The 25773-nt window shown below is 54.4% G+C and overlaps 12 protein-coding genes across 12 annotated transcripts; 4 read left to right on the top strand and 8 right to left on the bottom strand.

Moving 5' to 3' along the window:
* Window positions 1-470: 470 nt before the first annotated feature.
* On the bottom strand, window positions 471-803 carry MYCGRDRAFT_86982 (uncharacterized protein; the record flags this gene model as incomplete). The annotated part of the gene is made up of 2 exons (XM_003850825.1): window positions 471-598; window positions 659-803. 2 exons carry the CDS (start codon window positions 801-803, stop codon window positions 471-473), a joined length of 273 nt encoding a protein of 90 aa, XP_003850873.1.
* Window positions 804-1570: 767 nt separating this feature from the next.
* Window positions 1571-2249, bottom strand: MYCGRDRAFT_94753 (uncharacterized protein; the record flags this gene model as incomplete). The annotated part of the gene is made up of 2 exons (XM_003850824.1): window positions 1571-1826; window positions 2149-2249. The coding sequence occupies 2 exons, from the start codon at window positions 2247-2249 to the stop codon at window positions 1571-1573; spliced, it is 357 nt and encodes a 118-aa protein (XP_003850872.1).
* A 405-nt stretch (window positions 2250-2654) lies between these two features.
* MYCGRDRAFT_94752 (uncharacterized protein) lies at window positions 2655-4738 on the bottom strand (the record flags this gene model as incomplete). The annotated part of the gene is made up of 5 exons (XM_003850823.1): window positions 2655-2918; window positions 3181-3431; window positions 3621-3637; window positions 3973-4549; window positions 4600-4738. The coding sequence occupies 5 exons, from the start codon at window positions 4736-4738 to the stop codon at window positions 2655-2657; spliced, it is 1248 nt and encodes a 415-aa protein (XP_003850871.1).
* Window positions 4739-5735: 997 nt separating this feature from the next.
* Window positions 5736-6080, bottom strand: MYCGRDRAFT_94751 (uncharacterized protein; the record flags this gene model as incomplete). The annotated part of the gene is made up of 1 exon (XM_003850822.1): window positions 5736-6080. The coding sequence occupies one exon, from the start codon at window positions 6078-6080 to the stop codon at window positions 5736-5738; it is 345 nt and encodes a 114-aa protein (XP_003850870.1).
* Window positions 6081-6522: 442 nt separating this feature from the next.
* Window positions 6523-6948, bottom strand: MYCGRDRAFT_94750 (uncharacterized protein; the record flags this gene model as incomplete). The annotated part of the gene is made up of 1 exon (XM_003850821.1): window positions 6523-6948. The coding sequence occupies one exon, from the start codon at window positions 6946-6948 to the stop codon at window positions 6523-6525; it is 426 nt and encodes a 141-aa protein (XP_003850869.1).
* A 262-nt stretch (window positions 6949-7210) lies between these two features.
* On the top strand, window positions 7211-9153 carry MYCGRDRAFT_94749 (uncharacterized protein; the record flags this gene model as incomplete). Its single annotated transcript, XM_003850940.1, has 2 exons — window positions 7211-8075; window positions 8618-9153. The coding sequence occupies 2 exons, from the start codon at window positions 7211-7213 to the stop codon at window positions 9151-9153; spliced, it is 1401 nt and encodes a 466-aa protein (XP_003850988.1).
* Window positions 9154-10096: 943 nt separating this feature from the next.
* MYCGRDRAFT_94748 (uncharacterized protein) lies at window positions 10097-14745 on the bottom strand (the record flags this gene model as incomplete). Its single annotated transcript, XM_003850820.1, has 9 exons — window positions 10097-10780; window positions 10865-10985; window positions 11346-11561; window positions 11688-11801; window positions 12510-13135; window positions 13192-13446; window positions 13542-13575; window positions 13902-14551; window positions 14608-14745. The coding sequence occupies 9 exons, from the start codon at window positions 14743-14745 to the stop codon at window positions 10097-10099; spliced, it is 2838 nt and encodes a 945-aa protein (XP_003850868.1).
* A 1710-nt stretch (window positions 14746-16455) lies between these two features.
* MYCGRDRAFT_94747 (uncharacterized protein) lies at window positions 16456-17334 on the bottom strand (the record flags this gene model as incomplete). The annotated part of the gene is made up of 2 exons (XM_003850819.1): window positions 16456-17241; window positions 17299-17334. The coding sequence occupies 2 exons, from the start codon at window positions 17332-17334 to the stop codon at window positions 16456-16458; spliced, it is 822 nt and encodes a 273-aa protein (XP_003850867.1).
* A 551-nt stretch (window positions 17335-17885) lies between these two features.
* MYCGRDRAFT_94746 (uncharacterized protein) lies at window positions 17886-18602 on the top strand (the record flags this gene model as incomplete). Its single annotated transcript, XM_003850941.1, has 1 exon — window positions 17886-18602. The coding sequence occupies one exon, from the start codon at window positions 17886-17888 to the stop codon at window positions 18600-18602; it is 717 nt and encodes a 238-aa protein (XP_003850989.1).
* A 1617-nt stretch (window positions 18603-20219) lies between these two features.
* On the top strand, window positions 20220-21958 carry MYCGRDRAFT_94745 (uncharacterized protein; the record flags this gene model as incomplete). Its single annotated transcript, XM_003850942.1, has 3 exons — window positions 20220-21311; window positions 21433-21448; window positions 21900-21958. 3 exons carry the CDS (start codon window positions 20220-20222, stop codon window positions 21956-21958), a joined length of 1167 nt encoding a protein of 388 aa, XP_003850990.1.
* Window positions 21959-22424: 466 nt separating this feature from the next.
* MYCGRDRAFT_94744 (uncharacterized protein) lies at window positions 22425-23489 on the top strand (the record flags this gene model as incomplete). The annotated part of the gene is made up of 1 exon (XM_003850943.1): window positions 22425-23489. One exon carries the CDS (start codon window positions 22425-22427, stop codon window positions 23487-23489), a length of 1065 nt encoding a protein of 354 aa, XP_003850991.1.
* A 1308-nt stretch (window positions 23490-24797) lies between these two features.
* MYCGRDRAFT_94743 (uncharacterized protein) lies at window positions 24798-25739 on the bottom strand (the record flags this gene model as incomplete). The annotated part of the gene is made up of 1 exon (XM_003850818.1): window positions 24798-25739. One exon carries the CDS (start codon window positions 25737-25739, stop codon window positions 24798-24800), a length of 942 nt encoding a protein of 313 aa, XP_003850866.1.
* Between the last annotated feature and the right edge of the window lie 34 nt (window positions 25740-25773).

Genomic DNA, 25773 nt, shown 5'->3' with positions numbered 1-25773 from the left:
AACGAGCATGAAGGACAACTACCTGTTGTAAGAATAGTCCTTGCGAGCTTGCCAGGCTTGAAGTCTATAGCAGACTCGTGGTCTTGAGTACCACACCGACTCTGACCAAAGTATTGTGCTGATCAATGCAAATGACGAAAGAGCTCCACACACGACCCGAATAAACACATTGATTGGTGCCGGCAAAGAATACTGTCTGGACTGTATTGCTTGTGTATGCTTCACTGCGATGCTTTCTCTCTCACTTCTCCCAACACCGTGGTCACCATCATCATCAAGACCGATGTCATTTGCATTATTACGACCATCACGACCAGCCCCATTACGACCATCAAATCCCATGCTTACTCCGTTCAGAGAAAGACTATCTTTGTGCAGCATCCGTATTATCGAATCACCCTGCGCAGCGGCCCCTGCTCTGCTCTGCATTCTTCTCGGCCAGCTATCGCTGCATTATGTAAAAGCTTCCGTCAATGCTCGCGAACTGCACTGCTACTCTTCCCATCCGCATTTAGCACAACTCCGCTTTGCATCACCGACGATGCAGGAAGAGCGCGCTCCGGCGGAGTGTTTTCCTTGGCCTCGGTGGTGTCGTCGCCTTAAGATTTGGTGGAGGAGGAGAGGATCGGCTTGTAGGTGCTGTCGCCTTGAATTGCACACGAGGAGGGTATTGGGTCGTGCGTGCTGTTGCCTTGGGACGTGCTGGAGACATGTTGCGGTGCGGCGGAGGATGTACTTTGTAAATTGCCGTTGCTACGCAGGCGAGAGGCCGGACAGGGAGAGCTTGCGATACTCGAACCCATCTACGGCAGAGAGTATTGTGTTAGCAGAAGGCGACTCCCAATGGATACGTTCAGCGCCAGGCGGCGACCTCCTCTGCAAAAGAGCTCTACCCAATCCCATCGCCAGACTACCGATTCCCACGGCGAAGTTTGATGGTCGTGTCCAATGCGAACATGATGGTCTGAGGAATGGCAAAGCCGGCGGTTTTGAGAGCCATGGCGCGATAGCGAACATGAGCGACTGAATAATGCTCACATCGCCGGATTCCGCTCAATTGGCAGAGACCGTGGTTGATAAAATTCGCCACGGTCTTGGAGTGGTGCTCGTAGCGGATAGCTTAGGAACGCATGCATCATTTAGACCGCCCGTCATCTCGGGTAGATCGCTGAAAAGCTCTGCCGGGCCCGGTACCTGCTCTTCTAACTTCTGCTTGCGGAAGCCATCGGCGACAGGGATACCTGGGCATTGAGATGAGTATACTTGGCTTGTTTGGTCGCGACAGTCGTTATGGCCAGATTCTTCAAAGCGTGTTTGGTTCTTCGAGAGGAGGGCATCACAGCAGGCAAGAATCTCTCGCAAGGACAACTTCGACTCAGTAGCCAAGCTATCGCTCTTCGGTGCCATCTTAAGTCGTCTGTTACTTCGGCCTGATTCATTGGCGTGGTGTACTAGGTGACCTCATGCTGACCGATGACCTCGAACTCCCGCACACTTTGATCGTCCCGCTTCGTCCTGTGCTCCCAGTCATCGGCGACCTGGACGTTGAGCCATACATCTTGAACCCCCTTCACCTTGCGCGTGGTTCCAATCTATCTTTGTGTGAGCCGAATCGTCCATAGGAGGAGTCAGAAATGTGCAAACGCAGTCGCTTCACGCACATGGGCAGCGTCTTTGGACGGTCGAAAGCCTCACCGACGAATTTGTCCGTCATTGCATCGACGACTTCTTCACCGAGATCCACCCAGCGCTGGTGCGATGCTGCCAACTCCGGCTCGTACTCTTCTCTCGCCTGTCCGCGTCGACTCTCAGCCATGTTGCCCTGTCTGTTTGGTGCAGCGGTGGATGGATGAAAGATGGAAGATGGAAGTCGATAACGCACGAGTAGCAAGGTTCGAGCTAATGGCGACGGTCATCTGTCCAGAGACGGACCGCACTTGCCCAGGGATGGTCTCGCAGTATGTGAGAGTGTCTTGCATCCGAACGTTTCGCGTGGCAAGAGTGGTGCTCATCTGCTGGACGTACACCTTGGCGCGGTTCGAGTCTTCCTCGCGTTCTGTATCCGTTACGCCGACCGGGTAAGCTCCGGCCATGAACTTCTCCGCGGTGCTCTCCAACCGGCCGGGATATCCTTAGCTCATGTCGTACAACTTCACCGCGCGACCCGATGCGCCAGCCTTAAGTTCCAGTTGATCCGGTTCCACAATCAGCGGAGTTGCGCGAGGGCCGTAGACTGGTTTTGGCGCCATTGTGGAGATTTCGGTGGTATGTTTGAGCTGTGAAAGATGCGTTTGGGGTGCTTCGGAGGCGGACGTGTGAGTGCTTTCCAACAATTCTGTGAGTTCCTGAGCGGTTGCGTGATAGGCAGTCGTTTCATTAACCTTCGGAGGAGATCGAGATTCCCGCGACTTTTGGCTTGTATTCTTAACGACAACAGTGTTCTCCTTTGCAAGGCTGTCGGCATCCGAACATGCTTTCCGTCCTATCGCTCCGTAGACATATAAAGGCATTTTCTCCAAGACTTCCTGCGGTGCAGTAAGCCGCTTCATCCCGAGAGCTTACAGATTGACCTTGCCATTCGCCACACGTTTTCATAAAGAATGTATTCTTCGCAAGGAATTCGTTCTTCGCACTCCGTTTCGAGCGACTCTTTTCTAGTGGAAGTGCTCGTCTTCGCGTTGAATCCAGTTGGCGCGGCCCACGTCGAGGTCTGCTGCATGAATCAGGTCCATAAGAGTCCCTTCAACAGCAGGCGGCTTCCCGTTCGCGGGCTTTCTGTTCGGTGTGAGCGCGAGTGGGGCGATCGTGGTTGACGGGGCGTGGGGTGTCGTCTCTCTCTTGCCGGGCGGTCTGGGCGCGGGACGGGTAGGCATTAGTTGACGAAGATCGACTTTGGAGAGGGGAGGCCAGGATGTTTTCTAGACTGTGTAATCCCTCGCTCCTGTCCGATACACCCTCAACGAGAATGGCAAGATTGAGCCGACAGCGTCGAGACTCTACCCAGAGCCGCAGTCTCCCCGCACAAGGATGGGCATGCACGTGCAGGGATGGCAATGCAAAGTGACTACGTCTTGACTGAACGATTTCCGCTCAGAGGACTCGTCTCCAGCATCGCCGTTGTCGTGACCAAAGACTCCCTCGTGACTCTTGTCGTGGGCGCGCGCCTGGTAGGTAACGTACTTTGTCCCTGGTACGCGTGGTCTGATGGTGAGTGTCTTGCGGGGACCCTTCTTGCGGACATTTCGACGGAACATATTGGGCTTCGGGCATGGTCGTTGGACCAAACCTTCCAATGTCCATTTCCTCGTCCGACGAGCTAAGCAACACGCTGCTCTCTGTGGTCTCGGAGCCCATTTCGTCTCCGTCATTGCCGTGCTTTTTCGACGGACCAGATGGGTTTAGCTCGACAGAGAGCCAGCCAGAGGCGTAGTCTGAGACAACTTTGAATGACATTACCTTGCAGAAGACCAGAATATTCGCTTTGCAAGACCTCAAGCCACATTACTTCGACGCAGACTGCGCGAGCTTGGTCTTCTTTGAATGCGTGGGCGTCTTGTCGGACCAGAGTCTCGTCGGGTAACCTTGCGCTCAGTGGCTCAGAAGCGTAGGAGTGAATGTACATTTCGTTGCTACATGACTATGTGGAAGAGATTGTCACACGAAGGAGTGAGATCATACATCGGTTCAACTGCCAGGAGCCTGTATTAAATCAAGTACAGTTTCTACCGGTCGAGATCATACTGATAGAATAGACAGGAACAAATTCGCATCGTCGTCGTGTATTCGCCAGAATCCGTGCTTCGACGAACCAGCAAAGCGGCATATGATGGTGTGAGCAAATATTACGACCACTTCGTAGAATCCAAAATACAAAATCAAACCTCTGAACACCAAAGAAATTTTCAGAATCGCTCCCTCGCCAGCACTCAATCGCAGCCCACTGCCCTCCCTTACCTCCCCTCAGCCCCTCACCACGGCCTCTCAATCGCCTGCACCCGGTCCCTCCCCCCCTGATCCCAACGATGCGTCCCCGCCTCCCCCGGCAACACATTCATCCTCCTCCGGGGCAGTCCAGCTGGATCTCCCGGCCGCGGAACCTCGAAATTGTTGACATTGTTGACGATATGCATGATATCGTCGGTGGTGTACTGCCCCGCGACGCCGTAGTACAGCGCCCAGAGCATCGCCTTGGTGAAGATCCCCGCGTCTTCGCCGGTCGGGTGAACGAGGACGCCATAGGCGACTTGCTCGAGTGTAGCGGCTGGTAGAGGGGCGTGGATGGAAGCGGGTGGCAGGACGGGCGGGTTTGCGCGGGAGATGTCGTACAGCGCGCGGTTTGCGGCGGGTGAGCCTTGGTCTGTGAAGGGTTGCAGGGCTGGGTCGTTGCGGTAGGTATGGACGGAGAACTGCGGGTCGTTGAATTTCTCCTGGCCCGCAGTTCCGACGGCTTGGCGAAGCGCGTTTGCGCGGCGGGTGAATGTGGGCTGATTGTAGGCTCCGCGTGCGATGAGTTCGGCTTTCGCGATTTGGCCGTTGTTCCAGCCGTTGCCTGAGGTGTTGTTAGCTTGGTGTGTGGGTGAAATGTGGGAAGGCACTTACGGATGAGTCGAAACTTCAGCTCTGGGTATCTTAGCTGGAGTGGGAAGTAGGTGCACAGCTCCATGGCGCTCATTGGAATCTGTGGGGGAGGGTGGGCTGCGGCCACGGCGTTGGAGAGAGTTGCGTCGTTGGCAGACATCTCGAAGGGAGTTGAGTTGATAGAGGAGTTGTTGAGAGTATAGTTGGGTTGGCTGTTGCTCGAGTGCTGGAGAGAGCTCGGAAGTGGTGGTGGTGTTGATGGTGTCGGTGATGATAGTTGTGAGTATAGAAAGCTGAGAATTAGTTGGCCGGAGACGTGCTTATATAGACGACTTGGCAGGGAGCTCGTCGATCCGGATTGGCCGGAGCCTTGATGGTCTCGCATTCACTCGATTCACCTCTTGACGGCGTATGCTGTATTGTTGGAATCGCAGGTGATAGCGACAGCGCCAATAAGATGCACCATTCTCCACAATACGAAGTATCGATGTGACAAGCCTTGTGCTTCGGAGGTGAATTGTTGGATCAGAAAACGAGAATGTCTAGAGATCCCGGAAAGGAGTGAATTATATTGGAGCACTTGCACAAGCAAAGGAGCCTGTGACGGAACGGAAGAAAGAAAGTTTGACAAACCGGACGCAGAAGAATGGCTTGCGCCAGAAGTATCTCTTTGAATGCTTTAAGCGAGCAAGCCATGCACAAATGCGAGTCGCGAATTCTCTGTACAATCGATCGCAAGCTTTGCAATGCGGAGCCAGTTCGGCCTTTCTGTTCCTGGCATTGGCGCTCCTGTAGACGTTTGGAGCTAACCACAGGCACAATGTCCAAAGACAGCACAAAAAGACTTTCTTTGGTAACTTCTGATTGCCACTCTGCGCCTGTATGTACCTGTATCGTAACCAACAGCCTCTTAAGCGCAGCGTTAGTGGTCGTATCGCCAGGAGTTTAAGGGAGCAGATAGAGCTGTGAATTTCGCATGCATAACTGCACAGTTCTCTGTCTTGCCTGCTTCCCTTTGCTCGGACTGTAGCGAAGCTTTGCAGGCCGCGAAAGCCATCTAGTCTCCGCTGTGCAGTATTTTCAGCCTTTCTTTTGCTTCCTGCAAGCCCCAGCTGACCTCTCCGACATACCTCGTTGGCTCTTTGTCCATCCTTCCCTCAGCTTCCGACTCCAAGTCCTTGAGCTCTCCTGTCTATCCTCGCACTATCCTCCAAGCCCGCATCCCGATCCCGAATCTCCTGGTCCCTGATGAGAATGCGCAGGCGTTCCAAGTCTAGCGGCTTCGAGCCTTCTTGTTGGCGACGGAGGATGGTGCTCTCGATGCGGCGTTCCGTGGCTTTGATAATGTTACGGCGGTGGAGATAGATCAAAGGTCCAAGGAGAAGAAGGGCTATGATGCAGAGGAGCTTCGTTGTGGCGAGGGAGAAGCTGATGATTTCGATGATAAGTAGCGCTGTTTTGGTAAAGGCGGAGGCCACGCTGGCTGCGAGTGGGAGGAACATTGTTTCGCTTTTGTAGTAGGTTGTGGCTGTGTTGGCGAGGTTGAGATTGGTGTGGTGTTGTCGTGGTTGATGGAGATGAAGCGGTGAGGTAGGATTTTGGAGGGTTTCGATGAATCTGGAAGCTCCGAAGGCGGCGGAGCCCGGACTTGAGCTCGACGCTGGACGTCGTACAATCTACATATTCCCAGAGACTGAAAACGACCGCGATTTTATACTGTGCTCTACTATCCAGATACTTCCCGCCTTTGGAAGCGGTCACAGAGTCGCTCATCTGCATAAGCTCAACGAGACATAACATTCAACACCGTTCGCTCTGCCCACCGCTGTGAATCCGAAGTCCCTTTATACCTAAGCTACTACTACGCGGAGGGTGTCCTCGAAGCACTTTCTGCTCGTTTACCGCTTGAGCGATCCCAGAAGACAAGTCTCAAGCCCCTGCAAGCTACTCCTCATCCTGCCCACTCCCAAATTCATCCCCACGCTCTCCATCCAAGGGTATGGTCCCAGATTGATAGGTACTCATCAATCTGTCCACGCAAGCTAATCTACTCTCCCTTCGAACGTTCGCCGTTTGAGCCACCATATCCTCAGCCCTCGCCTCCGCAGCTCTCCTGTCCCTCGCCGCCCTCGGTTGTCTCCCACGACGCCTCACTGCCTCAAGTCTCTCGTAGCCGTCTTCGCCATGTTTCGCCTGGTATCTGGCCCGTAAAATCTCCTCGTCAGTCCGGGTATCGCCAGGCTTGCGCGAGAATTTTTTGACGGGTGGCGCTGGGTCGATGGGAAGGGTGACGGTGCAGAGCGTGATGACGAGGGCCCAGGCGGAAATTGCTAGGAGGACGTTGCCGATGGTTTCGACTGTTGGAGACATTGTTGTTGGTTGGGTCATCAAGCTAATGGATTGGTTAATCGTGTGGGTGCTAGAGGCTGTTGCTTAGACTGAAGTTGATCGCGGAGCACTTGTAAGGATTAAGGAGTGAAGTCTGCTTGAGAAACGGCTTCTGCTGGTCAGGGCTCCCGTAGCGTCGAATTCGGGACGTGAACTTCGAACTCAAAAGCTGACTTTCCGTCCCCTACAACAACTTCAGCCTAGAAGAGTTCCATCTTCGACAACCCTTCATTGCCACAACACGATGGCTTCCTTCCTCGAGATCCTGGGCTGGGAGATCGCGCAGATGCTGCGGATCTATTTGTTCATCATGGAAATTATTCTCCTCCCCGTCAAGAACATCGCGCAAGGCTTGGGTGACACCACGGATGAGGATGTTGGCAGCGCCTCGACGACCAACAACAACGACGACAGCAATGATCTCGCCGTTCCGAGCACCAAAGATGGGACCATCGATGAGGATACTGTCCTGGTACAAAGACTCGTAGCTATTTCCAAGGCACGACTCGCTAACATATCACAGCTTCCTCCTCAGTCCGCCGCATCGATCGAGTTCTTCGCCACTCCAGAACTCTGCGAACGCTCACTTCTTCTACTGCCGTTGCTCGACAAACTCCACGCGCGTCAAGCCTCTCTCGCGCTTCGCGATACCATCCACGCTTCGCCATCTCTCCAGCGTGGACTCTTTCTTCAGCCAGGACAAATCCTCCACGACCCGACTGATCTCCTGATCTTCAATCCTATCCTCATTCTCCATCCCTTCGTCTTCGCCGCAAGGGTGGGAATGCTCCGTGGCATGCACAAGCTCTTCCTCACGCCATTCCTCCTCAACTACATCGAAACCTACAAGACAGCCACCCTGGGCACAATCGGAGACATGTTCATTACTCAGCCGCCACAGACCATTCTTCAAGTGGAGTACACCTGGACCAAGCCATGTTTTGGCGAGGATCAGACCGTCGTGGAGAAGCGGCTCTTCATGGATCGCGAAGGTATCAAAGTCAAGGATCTCATGCGGTTCATCGTGGAGATGAAGTGGGGTAGGCCTGATGCTCAGCTCTATCAGGAGTGGGATCATGCCGAGGGAGAGGTCGCGGTTGTGGTGAGGGGTGCGTGGGAGATTTCGCGGGAGAGGATTTGAGGAGGACAAGGAGGGGAGGCGGGCGCTCGGGATGAGTTGCTGCTCGCATCCGGCGAACAAAGCCGGACGAGGCGTGAGTGTGTGGATGCTTCGATACCGGAATCTACTTCACGGCACAGACCATTCGTTTCTGGGCCATTGGAACTAGAAACGGCGTCTTACTCGACATGATTCTCACGCAAAAGACCGCAGAAACTACTGGATCTTCGATAGAGGAGTTCAGAATGGCAAGTAATGGCAAAGTATCTCACGAGATCCAACAGCACGCGAACGATGAGAGCATACAGCCTTTCAAATCATCCAGCTAGACACAACGCACTTGTGTTGTTGATCGTTCTTGTCCTATAGGAAAATGGCATCGTCGAGACATTCTACACGTTACTTCCGTTGTGTTTACTTTTCGCGTGAAGATTACACGACCCAAGATCCACGCGGCGCTGGCTCTCTCGACTCCAGAAGGCGGCTTCTGGTCCCCTTGAACTCCAACATTCTCCACTTTCTCATCATTAGAAATCACATCTACACCACTCTACGCCGCAAGCAAAATGTCGGCACCTCAACTCACCACAAACTACATGGACAGCTCCACGATCGCCGGCCACATACCACCGGGTACATTCACCCGCAACAGCAACAGCGACCGCAACGAAGTCCTCAGGAAAACACCAACCAACGGTCCAAACCCCCTTGAAGAGGTCTCACATCCTACCCAATCCACCGCCTCCCTCAAATTCTTCGCCACTCCCGAGCTCCTCGAACTCGCCCTGATCCGCCTCTCCGCCTGCGACACCGTCCGCGCAGCCCAAGAATCCCACTCCCTCCGCGCCACGATCCGCGGCTCGCCAACCATCCAGCGAAAGCTCTTCCTCCTCGCCGACCACACCACGTACTACGTCAACCTCCCACGCAGGGACACAGACCGCCGCATCCTAAAGATCAACCCTTTCGTGCTCGACTACAGCTCCCTCTTCGGCCCTCCCTTCGGCCCTCCCTTCGAACGCTTGAGTTCGACAGATTTATCTCGCCGAAAGATGCGCCTGAGCTAGGATGGTTGAAAGAAGCGTATCTCACTCAACCACCCATCCCGTCAATCGAGACTTACTATGCGTTCGATCAGAAGTTGTAGTTCGGGAGGAGCCAAAGGGTGGAAGAGTACTTGGAAGCAGTGAGCGGGGGAGGAGTGAAGGTCAAGGATTTCGTGCAGAGGGTGCTGGAGAGGCAGGCGAGGGGGAAGGGAGAGCGGGTTTGGGATGTTCATGTGTGTGTGAAGGGGCAGTGAAGGGCGGTTTGGCAGCATCCGGGGTATGAGGTGGATGATGAGCCGGATTGGGATGATGAGAGGACGTGGTGAGGGGTTGGTGGGGAAGGAACGAGGCTCATGATTGATAGGTATGGGCAGCGATCGAGAGGTGCAGTGTCGTTGGGGATCTGGGAGCATCGAGGGCAGCGGTTTATGGTTCCATGGACGTATGGCGTTCTGACGTGGCCTTTTTCTGTCGTACTACTTGTGTACTACCTGAGATCCAATTAAATGGCGATTCTACTTGATATTCCCTTCATCACGCACGTTAAGACATTCTCACGACCGTCGACGCCCTTCACCCAGCTTTCCTCATTACAGTCGCTCTTTGACTCGGGCATTACGACATCATGGAATATGATTCGCAAATCTGGTGCATTGAACGCTATTTCAACTAATTACCTCTGTAATTTTGCCTGAGCCCCTTTGCAGACCAGGATGGTTCACGTGGTCGCTGACATTACAATGCCGCCCAATCGCATTCTCCCATGCCTTTTTCTCGCCTCAGACTAACCTTGCGACCGTAGCAACTCCCACGACCAATACCGCTGGCCTCCGTCTTCCTCTTCTGTCCTGATGCCTCGAGCACCTTAGCTCATCGTGACCGCTGGGTAGTCCATCAAAAGGCACGGTCGATGCCGTCTTTCGGATGGCAAGTTGCTAGTTCCGTTGAATCGTACTCTCTCCCGTCACCGGCCACCGACAACTCGCCAATAACACTTGTCGTCATCGTCTGGGTCTCCCACCTTGACATTCACCGTATGCCAAACATCCTTCGTCCATGGCGTCTCAGCATAATGCTTTGCCAATGCCTCTCGCGCGCATGCAACGAGATCTTCGACCTTGATACCGTCCGCAACGTACAGTGGCCATTCGCGAGCCAACTTCAAGCCCAAGGGTGATGCGTGAAAGAAACGGCACTCAACCTGAATGCTTGTAACAGGCGGCTGGGTGAGGAACATTCCTGCAAGCGACTGCAGGTCTGAAGATGAAGAGTCGATGACCCTCTCGATGCGTGGTTGCAAGTGGAAAGTCTCCGGCTGAAACTGTAGGACATCCGGCTTCTCGAAGATGAATGGATTGGCACGTGGAAGGCGCTTGGACTCATCGACCACGTCGACGCGTTCTCCATTGTTGGGACGAAACACGTACGTGAATCTGCGAAGGGTTTGATGGTCGGCTGTGATTTCCTGGTCGGGACTGTAGAAGAGAGCGCGCTGAAGCTTGACCGAGCCGCGGATGGTGTTGTTGATAATGACCGAAGCCTGCTGAGCGTGGAGCACATCCATAGGTTCGAGGTACAGGAGCATGCGCTCGCACATCTCTGGCGTCTCGAAGAATCTGGCCGCTGCGGTCGGTTGGACTGGCGCATTCTGGAGTGTGGTCAGTATAATGCTCGTATGCAATCAGCTCGGGTATGTTCAAACCATCTCTACGCTCAAATCACGTTCGCCTACGTTGTCCATTGCTGACGGAGTCATGATGGCTTCGTGGTCGTTGACGAACGACGCTTCCGGTGGAATGGTGCGTAACCCGGCGATGATCTTCTGTGCTGTCATTGTCGGTGTGATCGTAGATCTGTCCCACGGAAGAAGAGATTTTGAGCAAGAGAAGTCGGGAGGAAGTCACGGCCGCGAAGTTCAGCGGCCCGACGATTTTCCGGCGCTAGATGTGACCTCTTCACATCTTCCTCACATCTTCTTCGTTCTCCTCCAGACGATCCCCCTCCGACGTGAACGAAAGTGTCTAGGGAGATGCTTTTTGCCAGCCCGATTGCAGAAGCCATGAACGGCTATGCCAACAACAGCAATATCATTCAAAACGAAGTAGCGCCCGGCGGCGAAGTCAGCGGCGTCGATGAGCACAAGGAGATGACCGGCAGGAGTCCCGCGAAGGTGCGCAAGTCTGGGTAGAGATCAGTACAGTCTTGATACTAACACCGCCTTCAGGGCTCCGCTTCCCGCCCTCCCGCGCTCTCGAAGTTCTTCGCCACGCCAGAGCTGTGCGAGCGCATGCTCCTCTTCCTCCGCCACCCAAAGAGCATTCTCCAGGCCGCTCAGGTCTTCAAGGACGTCGAGAACACGATCCAAGGTTCGAGCAAGCTTCAGATCGCTCTCTTCTACAAACCAGACCTCCGCACAGTTACCGGAACGGCTGTCAAGCGCAAGCTGAGACGCGACTCTTACTATTTCCATCAAAACTACCGCAACAATATTCCAGTCTACACGCCTCCTCCGCCCGAACGCTTTCTCGCCATCAACTCCCTGGCCTTCACCACACCTTGCAGCTGCGACGACAATCAGCTCCTCTATCTCTGCCTGCACATGAAGAAGCTGTACAACGCTGTCAGACCCAACCTCGGCTCTCTGGCGAAGGTGTTCCTCACGCAGCCGCCTGTGGAGAGCGTCAATGTGGAGTGCTACATTGACGGTTGGGATCAGAGGGTCACGTGGCAGTTGGATGTTGCTGGCGGGATTCGAGTTCAGGACTTGGTAAACTTTGTGAGGGAGAAGTCGGAGGATACGTCGCAGTTTCGGGAGGCGTTTGAGAGGTGGAACCCTAAATATGCTGTGTGCTTGAGGCTGAGGGATGGAGATGAGGTTGTGGAGGAGTGAAGGAATGGCGGCATTGCCTTTGGAATTTGACTACCGATGGAAGGAGGGTTGGCGACGACCTTGTCTCTTCCCCATGCCTTTGCAATACCACGAGAGTGTGCCCAACACAACGAGGCGCAGGATTCGCAGTGATTCTGTGTAATTTGGCCTTTGCAGTTTACGAGCGGAGGATGGTTTGATGCTCGTATGTCCCGAGCGAGGAGAATTCCGATCTGGGATGATCATGATGGTGATTCGTGAGTCGTACTAAAGAAATCGCACTCCAATACATGTACATGCAGCATCGAAGTCCGAGCCTTTTACGTGCACCTGATGCATACAGTCGCCTGTCTTGTCTTCTCTGTACACGTCGGAACGCGTACCGCTATCTCATCACGGTCTGTACGGAGGACACACCCGAGCGCTCACCATTCCTTTCAGAGTGTGCATGATCTTCGTCCATTCGACCCAGTTGCTTCACTTCCAGGCCTCATCTACAACTTCGTACCCATCTCCCAACTGCAAAGCCACCTTCTTCCATCCCGGCCACTTCCCATCCTCCACGCCTCCTCTAACAAGTCGAGCGAACTGCACCAGGTGCTTGACTTTGACACCTCCTTTGACATGTAGCTCCCACTGTTTCCTGACCGCTCCCATGCTTCGTGGCTCCACGCTGATGCGACTGATTGGAGGCCGAGAAATGTACATATCCCCCAGCGACGGCTGAACTCTCACGCCTGAGTTGGTCGTGTCGACCATGAAGCCGGTGAGGCGAAACTGTCCGATGAAGGGGAGGCCGTCTGTGGGACCGAAGACGAATGGGTTTGGATGCAGCAGAAGCCCGTCGTGAACAGCAACGGGTGCGTTGTCCTGTTGTGGGTCGGAAAGAAAGGGAGCGAGAAAGGCGGCTAGCGGATTTGGGCGCACGACTGCCGTTCCGACGATAGGACTATGATCAGCTTTGCGGAACAGAGCGCGCTGCAGTTTCGAGGAACCAGCGATCGTCTTGTTGGTCTGGACGGAGATGCGCGTTGCGGAGAGGATATCGTGAGGTGGGAGGAGAAGAAGAGCCATTTCGAGGAGTTCCGGGGTTGAGAAGAAGTCGAGGGAGGCGGCGGATTGTGCGGATGGGGGCTGTTGGAACGGATTAGCTGTGTTGTTCCTTCTGCACGGTTGAACAGATTACGTACGACAGGTTCCAGTTCGTTACCATGGTCGTTCTTAATGTTGGAGTCGCAGTCGGAATTGTCCTTCTTCGGATCGATAACAGCCGGTGCAGTCTCGTTGCTGCAGGTCTGCGCAGCGCATGGACTTTTGCGCATATCGGCCGTGTCTTCTGGCGCATGGATCGGTGAACTGAGACACATCTTGTGCGGTTGGTAGAGATTGATCGCAGACATTCGTACAAGTTTGGAAAGTGTCGTTTCGGAGACAGCGCCAACTTGCTCGCAAAATCGTCAGTGAAGGAGCAGGACTAGCGGCGGCTTCTCCCGACACCGACAATCACTCTCGCCGGACTACGAGGTACAACCGAACGCACTTTGGTCTCCTTGCTAAGAGGAATACGTTGAAACCTGGTGAAGAATCTGTATACTTCTGCTCCTCGATGAAGAGGGATAGGCTACCGTTCCACCGTGGATCGGCTCGGCCCACTGCCTGGCTCGGACTCCGTGGAGCAACGACTATCGTAAACTCCTGTGCCTGATCACGTCGGCTGCTTGCCAGCGCGTTCCCTGCTCAGCTGTGCGAAAGTCCAGCAAACCAGATCCATAGCTATATAGTCTCTCTTAGTGGACTCCGTAATTCACACTCCTTGAGGGTCCCTCCTCCCATGATCATCTGACCCTCCAGTTCGCGTACCAAACCTTGATAATGTCATCGATCCTCGCAGACCTCATACCCATCTCTCAGCCCGATAGTGATAATATGCGCCGTCGGACTATCCATGATCTTTTCCAGTCCCTCCGCCGACGCTCGCAGCTTCCTCTGAATGTGCTCCACCAAATTCTCGACTTTAATCCCTCCCGGAACAACACACTTCCAGTGACTTGTAGCCGATCCATCTCCCGGCCGACCACGAGGACGATAGTAGCACTCCACCTCAACATGCTCGATTGGAGGCTGGGTGATGAACATGTTTCCCAGAAATGGCTCGACCGTGGTCCCATTGCGGATGAGTTCGCGCAACAGGTTGGAAATGCACAGGAGTTGAGCTGGGCGCACGCCCCGCGCGGAGAGGAACAGCCACGGATTGGCCCTGAGCAGCGGTCCTGGATGGATTGAGCGGGCAGCCCGGATAGCTTTCAACTCGCGGGTAGAGACATTGCGTTCAGGTATGTCACGCTCTACTGCTTGGCCAGTGACGAGACGATGGTCCGGTTTGCGAAACAGTGCCCGCTGCAGCTTGATCGACCCGATGATTGTGTTGTTGATTTCGTGGGAGACTTGTTTGGCGTTGATGAGGTGCCACGGTTGAAGGTAGTGGAGGGCTTTCTCGCACAGCTCAGGAGTCGAGAAGAACTTGAGGGAGGCTGCAGATTGGGGGGGAGGCTAAGAACGTGATCAGCTGCGGGCTTGGTTCATGATGTTTGGAATTCACAACTCACAGTACGCTTGAAGGGCCTGCGAGACTTTTTCGAAAGGTTCTTGCTGGAAGCGAGGTCGTATTTGGCCTTGTTGGAGCCAGAGATGATGTCTCTGCTGGCGCTAACGGGCGCTTCGAAGACTTGCGAATCGTTGCGCATCTTCGCCGAGCGGCTTGTCGACGACGGCGCCGGAGTATCGTTCATTTTCGGCCAGAGAGACACAAATGCCGAAGATGTTCTTGGTTGAAGATGATGTCGGAAAGTGGCTTTGGAATAGCGATTGGGACGAATCGGACACGGCTCCGGCTTACCCATGAATTCCCTATCCGCACAGATCATTCGTTGCCGATTTCTCTCGCTTCCTCGACACATCGACTTCGACAACCACACCTCCTTCAACAGCACAGCCATGCTTGTCCACTTCGAAGACAACCGCCGCCCTCTCCGCATGATGTCCTCTCCTCCGACGTCCTCCTCCGCCCTAGCAGTCGACTCATCCGCCTCCAGCACCAGCGACGATGCCACCGACGAGGGTGTCAATGCCACAGTAAGCCACCCCAACCACGAAGCTCCCAGCCCCACCCGTTAACCCACCCTCCCAGCCTCCCCCTCCCCAATCCTCCGCCTGCGCCGCCGTCTTCGCCCTCCCCGAGCTCCTCGACTCGCACATCATCCCCCTCCTCCCGCACCACGAACTCGCCCGCCTCCGCCTCGTCAGCCCCCTCTTCCACGACAACATCAAGCACTCGAAAGCCCTACAACGGCAACTCTTTGTCCTCCCCGACCACAGCATCATCACCGGCAAAGCCGTCAAACGGGACCCCGCCTGGCGTGCAGAAGGCAACGAGGCCTCCCGATACAACGGCGGTCGTGATGGTATAGCAGAGACGGACCGCCTCGCACGGCCGAATCCGAGTGTTTTCTCGCCTCTGCCGGAGGTTTCGAAGTCGAAAGAACAGATGATCTTCCTCCTCCCTTCCCTCCGCCGGTTCTTCCACGAGGCCGGACCTTTGCACACCGGTCTTGGTTGTTTGGGGGAGATGTACATCACGCAACCGCCGATCAGCGTCGTGTGGGTTGGATTTCGGTGGTATGAACCTGGAGATTTGCCGTTGAGGAATAGGCGAAAGGAGTGGAGGCTGGCGATCGAGGGGGGAGTCAAGGTAAAGGATGTTGTGAAGTGTGTTCTGAGAGAAGTGGGGGTCTACGATAGGGAGAAGTGGGAGAAGAGCTTGGAGGAGGGGAGGGGGTTTGTGAGGTTAAGGAATGGGTTCGAGGTTGTTGATGAGGATTGATGGGGTCGGGTGGTGGTGGGCGGTGGTGAGTGGAGGAGTGTTGGGCGGAGATCTGGTTCCGAAGGCAATGGCAATTACTGTGCTAATCGGTGGTGGGGCAGCGGAGTCACGATGCGGAGGCTACGAGAGAGCATAATGGCGATAGAGATCGAAGGCGATGCTAGTTGCTGAGCTGATATGACACGCTCCTCGTAATCTCTTCTCCTTCCTCGTATCGCATCGCAGCCTTGCACCCAGCCTTGCCATCTTGACTCGTGCGTCAGAAGTCTCTCTCGGTCCAAGGCGACCCAAAAAGCTGGCCAGAATGTGAGGCAGGATGTATTCCAGAAATTCAGAATGCATTCGACTGAGCTACTGAGCTTTTCCAGGCTTTGCAGTCCATGTTCGAGCCGTATGATCTAAGACGTGGTACCCGCAGCATTTGCGACAATTCCAGTCAAGTTTGCGGCACTCTTTCTCAACTGCCGTGTGCTTCCAAGCCTGTTCCCGCAGTTCAATCCCGATGAGGCTCCAGACTGACATCACAAAGCATCCGCCTTCCCAGCACTAGACCGTGACAGCGACCACAATCTCCTCACCGCTTCATAACAAGCTGCCCATCCTTCGTCTCAACGCGAAGTCTGAACTCCGGCCCAGTCCACGGTCCCATTACCCCAAAAATCGGCTTCCTCCGCAGAAATTCCGCCCCCTCCGCCAACTTCGACTTCGCAAAGACGACGAGATCCTTCATCTTGATGCCTTCGCCGTCAGGTAGCTCCAAAGTCCCGGAACTGCCTCCACTGAGCATCGGCTCGAGAAAGTTGGTGTCCCAGTAACTGACTTCTACCCTGATCTTGTTGACGGGGGGTTGAGTGACGAACATCTCGGCCGCGGAGCCTAGGCGAGAATTTCCACGTTCGATGTTCACTTCGATCTTTCTTTTGAGGTGGAAGTGTTTGTTTGGGTCGGATTTGAGGAGGGCGAGGGACATGAGGTCGGTTGGGCGGGTGGCGTGGAAGACCATGGGGTTGATGAAGAGTGGAGAGATGGAGTTGTCGGGAGCGAGGAAAAGGCGGCGCTGGAGCTTGATTGAGCTACGGACCGTGGCCTCGAAGGAGCGAGAGATGCGCATGCAGGTGAGGATGGAATGTTCGTCCAGTTCCAAGAGGATGAGCTCGCGCATCTCGGGAATGGAGAGGAAGTTGTCGCAGTGAGGCGTACGCGCGCGAGGATGTGGCTGAGCAGTCTTCTTCTTCTTTGAGGGTGTCTTGCGTGTCGTCTTGTTGCCTGATGCTGGCTTGGTCGTCGTGTTGCCCTCGACGAGAGGTGCGGTAGGCGATGTTGTGACTTTGGACGGAGCGTGGTGAAGGTTGGTATCGGACTGCGGAGTGCTGTCAGTTGGCGCACTCTATCTCGAGAAGGATCGAAGCCATCGTACTTTGTTGTCGTTGTTGTCGCCCTCGTCGCGGTTCATGACTTTCACGACCGTTGCAGCTTCTTCTTCCGGGGGATCGACTTGCACAGCACCTTTTCCTTGCGCAGTTGTTATATCTTGTTCAGCATGGCCGACCTTGCGCCTAGGGCGAAGGTTGTATCCTGCCATCGTACGTATGTCGCTTGTCGTCGATGTTGACGTCAAAGTCGAGATGATGGTCGGAAAGAAGTAAAGTGTCGAGAGTCGGGCAGTGTGAGCTGGAAAGCAACGAGCCCGGACTGAGCTCCGGTGCTGGTGAATTGTGAGACGCTTGCACGCCTATGACTTCACATCAATATCTTCTTCTTCTCCTCTTCTTTCCTCTCCTCAACACCAATTCGACAACAACGCCAACGCGATCGAACCAACGATGGCGCGGTACAATCTTCGCCCCAGGCGCAGTGCGGACACCGACACGAATGTTTCCCAAGCTCTAGCAGTTGCGCTAGACCAAGGAACTGCAACTGCGAATGCCGTCGAACCTAAAAATGGAGACAACATGGTATGGCGTCCCGAGCGATCTGTTCAGCTTTGATTGCCGACTAATAACAATGATTCAGACGGTGATGGCCACTCGAAAACACCCGGCAACCAGCTCCTCCGCCATGGACCTGACTGAGACTCGTCCAACTCCCGCCGCATGCGCTATGTCCAGTTCTAAAATCAATGTAGAAGCGTACGGCTCGGATGCGGAGTCCTTCGCCGAGAAGTCTTCCGACGAGGAGTACCCGGATGAAGAGGATTCCGACGGGGGAGACTCCGACCAAGAAGAAGACCTGAACATGCAAACACTTCCAGTCAACACCCCAAACTGCGGCAAGACCCTGGAAACCACGGAGATCTGCGAGCAATTTCTCATCCATCTGTCGAAAAAGGACATGCTCCGCTGCTTACGCGTCTCGCAAAAGTTCAACGCCACCATTGGGGGGTCTATCACACTGCAGCGTCGTCTCTTTTTGGCACCACAAACCAAGCCCATCATCGGCAAGGCCATTCCTCGCGATCCAGTCATGGCTTTGCGTCCGCCGTTGAGTCTAGCCGAGAACGGAGGCCACAAAGGAATCGCCAGAACAGATCGCCTCGTCCGCATGAATTCCTTCTTCTTCCGGCAATTGTACGAAAACGACTACAGCGAAACACAAACCATTCGAATCAACAATCCCAACCAGAAGAAGTGGCGCAAAGTTAAGAGCTCCCTCTCCTCGCCGGCTCTCGGTGAAATGTTCATCACGCAGCCTCCGATGACTTACATCAAGCTTGGGCTCTAGTGGTACAAACAGGGAGGCAGCATGACTTGCCAGGGTGTGCGTAGTACTTGGGATCTCAGAGCGGAAGATGGTGCGGAAGGAATCAAGATCAAGGATGTCGTGCAGAGTTTGCGGAGCCAGATGAGGGAGAAGCCAGAGAGGATCGCCGACTTCAAGGATTCGTTCAGGGGCTCGGATGTGTTTGTGATGCTGAGAGACGGGTACGAGGTGATGGATATGGGAGTTGCACGTCCGCCTCCGGCGGTCGATGCCGTACGCTTGTGAGAGGAGACGCACAAGCGCGGTAAGGACAGTAAAGAGCAAGAGGAGAGCTCCGCGAAGAAGTTGAAGGAGCCATTCGCGACGCAGCCTGCGTTCGGATCAGGAACCGACACCGCGGATGCTCAAGACGGGTAGGATTCAGTTCCCGGTGCCGCATTGGACGACACGATGTGTTGTTACGAATGAGGATGGGCTGCAGAAAACAGGCTCGACCGACCACTGACGCTCTTGCTTTGGGACCTCTGCAAGGTTTGGCCGATGGTCCTCGAGAACGACCTGGGTATTGCAGCCGGAGGGAAATGTTCGTTTGGCAGGCGTGGGGACTGCTGATGCGTTCGGTCTGCTCTTTGTTGCTGGCCTGCTGTTACGTTCGGTTGCAACTTGCTTTCATTGTTGTTGGCGTTAGTGAGCCGATACTTTTACAATACAGTACTTATCAACATGATCTTCATCGCCCTCCATCGTGAAGACTCAGCTAGAAGGCAATTTCGTATGTCCCACGGGATGTTTGTTCTTTATAGATTACAGTGACAGGTCGACGACCCTCAAACCCGTGCCCGGTCTTAGACGCTTGAAACCCACATACCGTGCTACTGTTTCTTGCATTCGTAGCTGCGCACGGGCAGCATTCTCTCCCTCATCGACGGATGCTCAACTTGAAGGTTGCAAAGCCGTTCCTTACACGAGGGAGGGGTCAAGATCAAACACATGGCGATGACAGGCGGCCAATCTGGTGGGAAGCGATATCAACAGAGCACCAAAGAACGGATTCTTGTTCGTGAGGTTGAGGGACAGCTACGAGGTGCTGGATCCGAATGCTCCGTCTGTTGATACAAGCTCCGGCCCGGACGATGGGACTTCCATCTAATCATGCAACTGATGGCAGACGAAGACTCCGATGCGTGAGAGGCCCGCGACGACATTCAGTACTACTGAATTTGGGTTGAGAGGTCATGGGAGCTTGGTCTCGTGCTACGAAAGAAAGCCTACAGGATGCGGAAATATTTGTTCTTTGAAAGGCGGCATGATTGCTGATGTTTCTGATTTGCTCTTGGTTGGAGTCTCTGTCTTGCACTTGCCTGCTACTAGGCGATCGGGGTCATTATTGCCGCGACCTCTGTTTTGCTACATACGGAAACAGAGCAGTTTTCAATTCTGTCCCCATCGCATACTGTTGAAAATATCCGGCCAAGGGAGAGCTCATGCTCGTCCAAACTGCCTCGACACTACTTGCTATCTTTCCTCTTGCTATATATGACAGAATCATCTTGTGTAGATGTAGAGCCATTGCCCACCTTCTGCGCGCGAATCGCATGTAGCAGGGCGTGACGTGGGGAAGTCGGTTGACGTCAGCTCATGTTCCGTGAATTGCAACCCAAACAACAAGTCCACTTCAAATCACCCTCTTCATTGCCTCGCATCACACCACCGCAACCAAAACGCAGCATCATCACAGCGACGATGGCGCGATACGATCTTCGCCCTCGGCACGGTTTGAACGCAGCCCCAGCTACAGCAAATGCGCCGATTGACGAGGTCCCGAGCAAGGAGAGCGGCAGCGAAAACATGGTCCGAGGTCCTGGAGGCGCTTCGTTCGGTATGTTCCATGCTGACGATGATGGACAGCCGTATACTACACAACAAGACGCGCCTGTTGGAGTCGCCACCTCACAAGGACCGACATCGAGCAAGAAGGAAGCCACGCCGAACCCGCTGAACTCTACACCCATCGACAGCGCAGCCATCGCAAAGCCCGATCCCGCGACTGATGAAGAGAAGCTCCACGAAGACAACGCCCCTACGCAGTGTAAATGCCACAAGGTCCTCAAAACGACTGAAATTCTGGAGCATATCCTTACCAACCTCTCCTCTGAGCGCGATATCCTCCGCTGCATTCGCGTCTCGACGACTTTCAAGAATACCATTCGCGGCTCCATCAAGCTTCAGCGCCGTCTTTTCTTCGCTGTCGACAACACGGTTCTCACTGGCATCGCTGTCAAACGTCAGAGAATAAACGAAGGAGAGTCCAGCAAGGCGGAAAACGGCGGCCGTCAAGGCATTCCCGCCAACGAGCGTCTGCTCCGCACCAATCCCTTCATCATCCGACCTCTTCCCGCGGAGCCATACGGCGAAGATCAGTACGCCGACTTCTGCCCCAACTTGAAGACGTACTTCGACCACAGGGATGACGGCGTTGATCTTTCCATCGGCGAAATGTTTCTCACCCAACCGCCAGTCTCCAACGTTCGACTTGCCTTTGGCTGGTGGGGTTCGGAAGATTCGCAGTTGGTGAGGCAGACGGTATGGCTAGGACTAAAATCGGATGGAGATGGTGTCAAGGTCAAGGACGTCAAGAAGTGCTTCGAAGCGTACTTGGAGAAGACCCACCCCGTGATGATTAGCAGATTTCAGGACGCGTTGAAGGGACGCCACGACGTTGCTCTGAAGGTGAGGGACGGCTACGAGGTAATGGACCTGGGACCCGAGAGGTCGAACGTGGTGTATACAGATGACACCATGGCGGATGACGATGATGTAGAGGACGGGTTCTAGACAACGCTCAATGTAGGAAGACTGTACGGGCAGTAAGAGAGCAATGCTTGGGAGCATGATTCTACCTGAGCATAGTTATAGCTGCTCGCTGTTTTCTCGAGGAGCTTCTGACATCCGGTCCGGGATTAGTCGGGTCGAAATGCAGCGGCTGCAAGACTCGTCTGCGACCCAGCACGGCAGATCGAATGGGACCAGAGCGCTTTTGTGCGGTCATCAATGTGGAAAGTCGGACGGCTGATCGAGAAGCTGCAAGATACATCTTAGCCTTCGGAGTGGCAATTTCTACGGTTCTCCAGCACGTATCAATGTCTGCTTGCTCAAACATTTCATTGTTCTCGTCTGCTGCTTTCGGCGGTTTGCTAGATGGTTAGCTTGCTCTTCCATTCTTTCAACCTGTTTTCTCTTTGTCTAGTTGGCGACTATCCTACTCCTACGGATCGCGTTTCATAGATCTCCAAAATAGCACTGCTCTCATTCATTCAGATCAGAGCATGGCCTCTTCTCTGCCTTTCGACCCACTACAACTTGGGGATGAGGGATAGTCGAGGACAGGATTTCTCTCTTATGGCGTCCTGTCAGACATACCTGCATGCCCTTGCTATTGGAAATCCTCGTCATGCTACTGTTTACCGTTGGACCGGCTTGCATATCTTCACTAATCATCGACAACATGTCAAACCACGCTAACACCACTATGTGGAGACGTATGCTTGATTCGGCAACACATACCCACCACGCCGCTCGCCCTGACCATATATACAGCCATTTTGCGCGGTTTATACTCAACATCTTCATCGATTCGACATACCACATCTCCCGTCCCAGATTCGGGAGACCGGAACGAGTCGCCGGCCCATGCCAAGCTTTTCATATGCGGGCTGCTAAAAGTTCATCTCCTCTCAGCTTTCCACTTCTTCCCGAACATCAGCGATTTACAAAATATTGAAGTATCGACTGAAGCTGCACAAAGAAGGCGCATACTTCAAGACAAGCACATTCTCAGCAACAATGTCCCGCAACACCCGCGCTTATGCGCAAGATTCGAAGCACGATCTCTCGGTCGTCGAATTCAAGGAGAAATGTAGGGACGGCCTTGTCCTTGACTCGGCTGCCATTTTCAGACGACCACAGCAGACTAATGGTACTGCAGCTCCGGAATCGATCTCGGGCACCAAGCGCAGTGGAGCTGCCATGAATGATACCACCAGTACCAAGAAAAGGAAGACCTCCACAGAGGAGCCGGCTCGCAAATCCTGGGAGCAGGTGGAACAAGAGGTGGGAGAGAGGAACATGGCAAATCCAAAGGTTGAGCTGGAAGTCATCCCTGGCGAGGCCTGCCGCACAGTCCTTTCGATCAAGGAGATTGGCGAACACATCTGCGCCAACCTCGACACGAGGAGCATTCTCCGCGCGCGTCAAGTCAATCGTGTCCTTCGACAGACCATCGCGGGCTCCTCGCCGCTGGGGTCGATCATCTTCCTATCAGCGATGGACTCGCCGCCGAAGGGCACACCAGCGGTGCGTGTCGGCGGAGGGAACGCAGGTACACAGCAGCTCGACCCGGACGACGAAGCACCCGAGCCACCCAACTACGTGCTGTACAACCCATTCGTCTTCGACCCACCGAACGCCCACTATCCCGTCCGCATTCTCACAGTCAGTGACAAGTTCGCAAACTGGGTGACGAACACATCAGACGGGCCCTTTCCACTCCTCGATGACATGTTTCTCATCAACCCACCAATCGAGGACCTCGCCATTTACCTCGCCGAGAACACTTACGACGGCGAGATCCAGGGAGAGTGTTTGTTCGAGGAGGACGGCCAGCACAGTGAGCGAGAAGCCGGTGATTTTCAGCACTGTGGACACATCACCACACGCACGATCTGGCAGCGCTCGGGATTAAGGGTGCGCCATCTGGTGGGGTTCTCGAGGAGACATTTGGTCACGCTCCGTGATGACGAGGAGACGTGGTACTCGGCGAAGAATTGTTTGGTGGTGTTGCCGGAGGATCACGAGGTGTTGCAGGGCGATGTGTTTCAGGAAGCAGAGGCGGAGGACGAGAGGGAGTAAGGAATTCTTGCTTTGGATGGCATTTGGCGTTGCGTTACGGACTTGCGTATGGTCCAGTCAGACCAGGCGAGTCAAGATGAAGGCGGCGGGGAACACCAATGTACGATTGACATTGCCTGCGAAGTACAAACTGGTTGTCTGCTTCTCGATCGATTCTCCAAGTCATCACCACTGTCGCAATGGCTGATGACACTGGAGACGCATTTCCCTTCCGGAAAGAGACGACAAAGAAAGCGCCCGCACCTCTCCGGGAAATCTCAATGGACGGATCGCAGCACCTTCTCTACATTGCTGCAGTCCTTGTCGAAGATCACACCAGCAATACACAGGCCCCAAGAACACGATCGCCATTAGGGCCATTAGGAAAGATGACCGTCACCACCAGCCCGATCTATCCCCCGAAGATTCCTTCCACTAGAATCCACTCGTCTTCGACCCGCCCAATCTCGACTGGGGAGTCGGTTCTCTCAGAGTGAGCGACGCCTTCGCGGAGTTCGTCACCGGTGAAGTGGAGGACTCTGCTCCAACGCGCTTCCCCGCCGACATGTTCCTGACCAACCTACCGGTCACGGAACTCATACTCTCTTTGAGCATGACGGAAGCGAGCGCCAGAGACCGGGCGGAGTGCGGTCCTGGCGAGATGGTGGAGCGCGGTAACTGCTCCTTCTACAAGAATGGTCTGCATCGACACTGCAAGTTCGATGACCCTTTCCACTGCGGGCACGATTACCGACGCGTTATTCGGAGAAAGTCGGGGCTGAAGGTCGCTGACCTGGCGGGATTTCTGAGCCGGCAGTTTGATCTGATGGTTGACGGGGATGTGCCCATATACCAGGCGACAAACTGTCTGGCCATTCTGCCCGATGGCCTTGAGGTGCTGAAGGAAGCGATGATGGTTCAGGACGCTGAGGAGCCTGATGAGGAGATCGCAAATGAGGATGGAAATGGCGAAGAGGCGCGAGTCAGTAGACCGTCTGCTGTCAAGATGGTGGCACAAGAAGAAGTGAGCGATTTTTTCAGTAGGAACGTAGTATGGGCGACCAAGAACGAATGCTAGAGTATTCAAGTCTGCCTGATGCTCCCTCTCAAGCATGAACTACTGGTCATCAGCTAGAAGGTAGAATTCTAGCACAGCTCCTATGAGATCCGTTCCCGTGCAGCTGCGATGTCTGTTGTTGGACGAACAAAGACGCCCAAGCTTGAAGTCACGCCAACCTTGGTCCCTCTCCATTCCTGATGTCCATCGACTTCCTCACGACCCGCAATCGTCCGATGCGGCCCTTCTGATCATCCTGTTCAGCAACCATGCTACATCCAGGCATAACTCATCTGGCCGATCCCCGGAGCGTTCTGATCCGTCTCATCGCCGACGACCTCGAATGGCACCGGGAGCTGCACAATACAGTCCTGAATGGTGAACCTTCGCTCGCCGTCTGCATTGGCAACCGACAGCTTCCACTGCAAGAACTCCACCAAATGCTTCACCTTCACGCCGTCTGTAGTCGCAATTCCACCGACGGGAACGTGGAAGCAAGACTTCCAAAGGTGTGAGACGTGGGTCCTCTCGCCCCAAGCACAATGCATGTGGCGAATGTCGTCGTCACAGACCTCGTAGTCCCCAAGAGAGAAATGTACCGACTTGACTGGAGGGTTTGTAATGAACATTTCCCCACCCGGGAGGTCCTCTGCGTCGCTCATGATGTACTCTTCGAACTTCTGCTTCAGGCTTAGTGCGCCTGTGGACCAGCTTGTGTTGACGCCATCGAAGACGAAAGGGTTGCGTTGCACCAGATTGAGGATGTAGGGAGCGTCGTAGTTGCGTCCGCCGTCTCGGTATCCGTATCTAGCATCTCGGAATGGGGCGTTACCGCTGGGTCCTGCGTTTGTAGGCGAGAGGAAGATCATGCGCATGAGTGTCACGGAGTTGTAGATGACGCGGGAGAAATGCTTGCTCAGCTGGCGAGTGCGCAGAATTTCGATGGGTTTGACGGAAGACAGAATCATCTCGCAAAGCTCGGGAGTCTCGAATACCCGGCAAGCGGCGCTGTTGTCCCAGTCGGCTGCAGCAGTGGAAGAAGGAGTCGCAGAGGACATTGTCGCATGTTGATTGGCTTTTATAGAGATGTGGGCGTTCGTGGAGTCGGGAGGCACCATTGTAGTGCCGTCTTTGCGGCTGGCTTCGTTCGTTTCGTGGTTGACTTGTGGATCTTGCGCAGCTGAGCCTCCTTCGGCTGCGGTCTGTTGCGACATTTCTTCCGTCGGTTGCGTGGAATATCAGGAATGT

The sequence above is a fragment of the Zymoseptoria tritici genome, chromosome 7, assembly GCF_000219625.1.
Source record: "Zymoseptoria tritici IPO323 chromosome 7, whole genome shotgun sequence".
Taxonomy (NCBI): domain Eukaryota; kingdom Fungi; phylum Ascomycota; class Dothideomycetes; order Mycosphaerellales; family Mycosphaerellaceae; genus Zymoseptoria; species Zymoseptoria tritici.
This window is presented reverse-complemented; position numbering and strand designations above follow the sequence as displayed.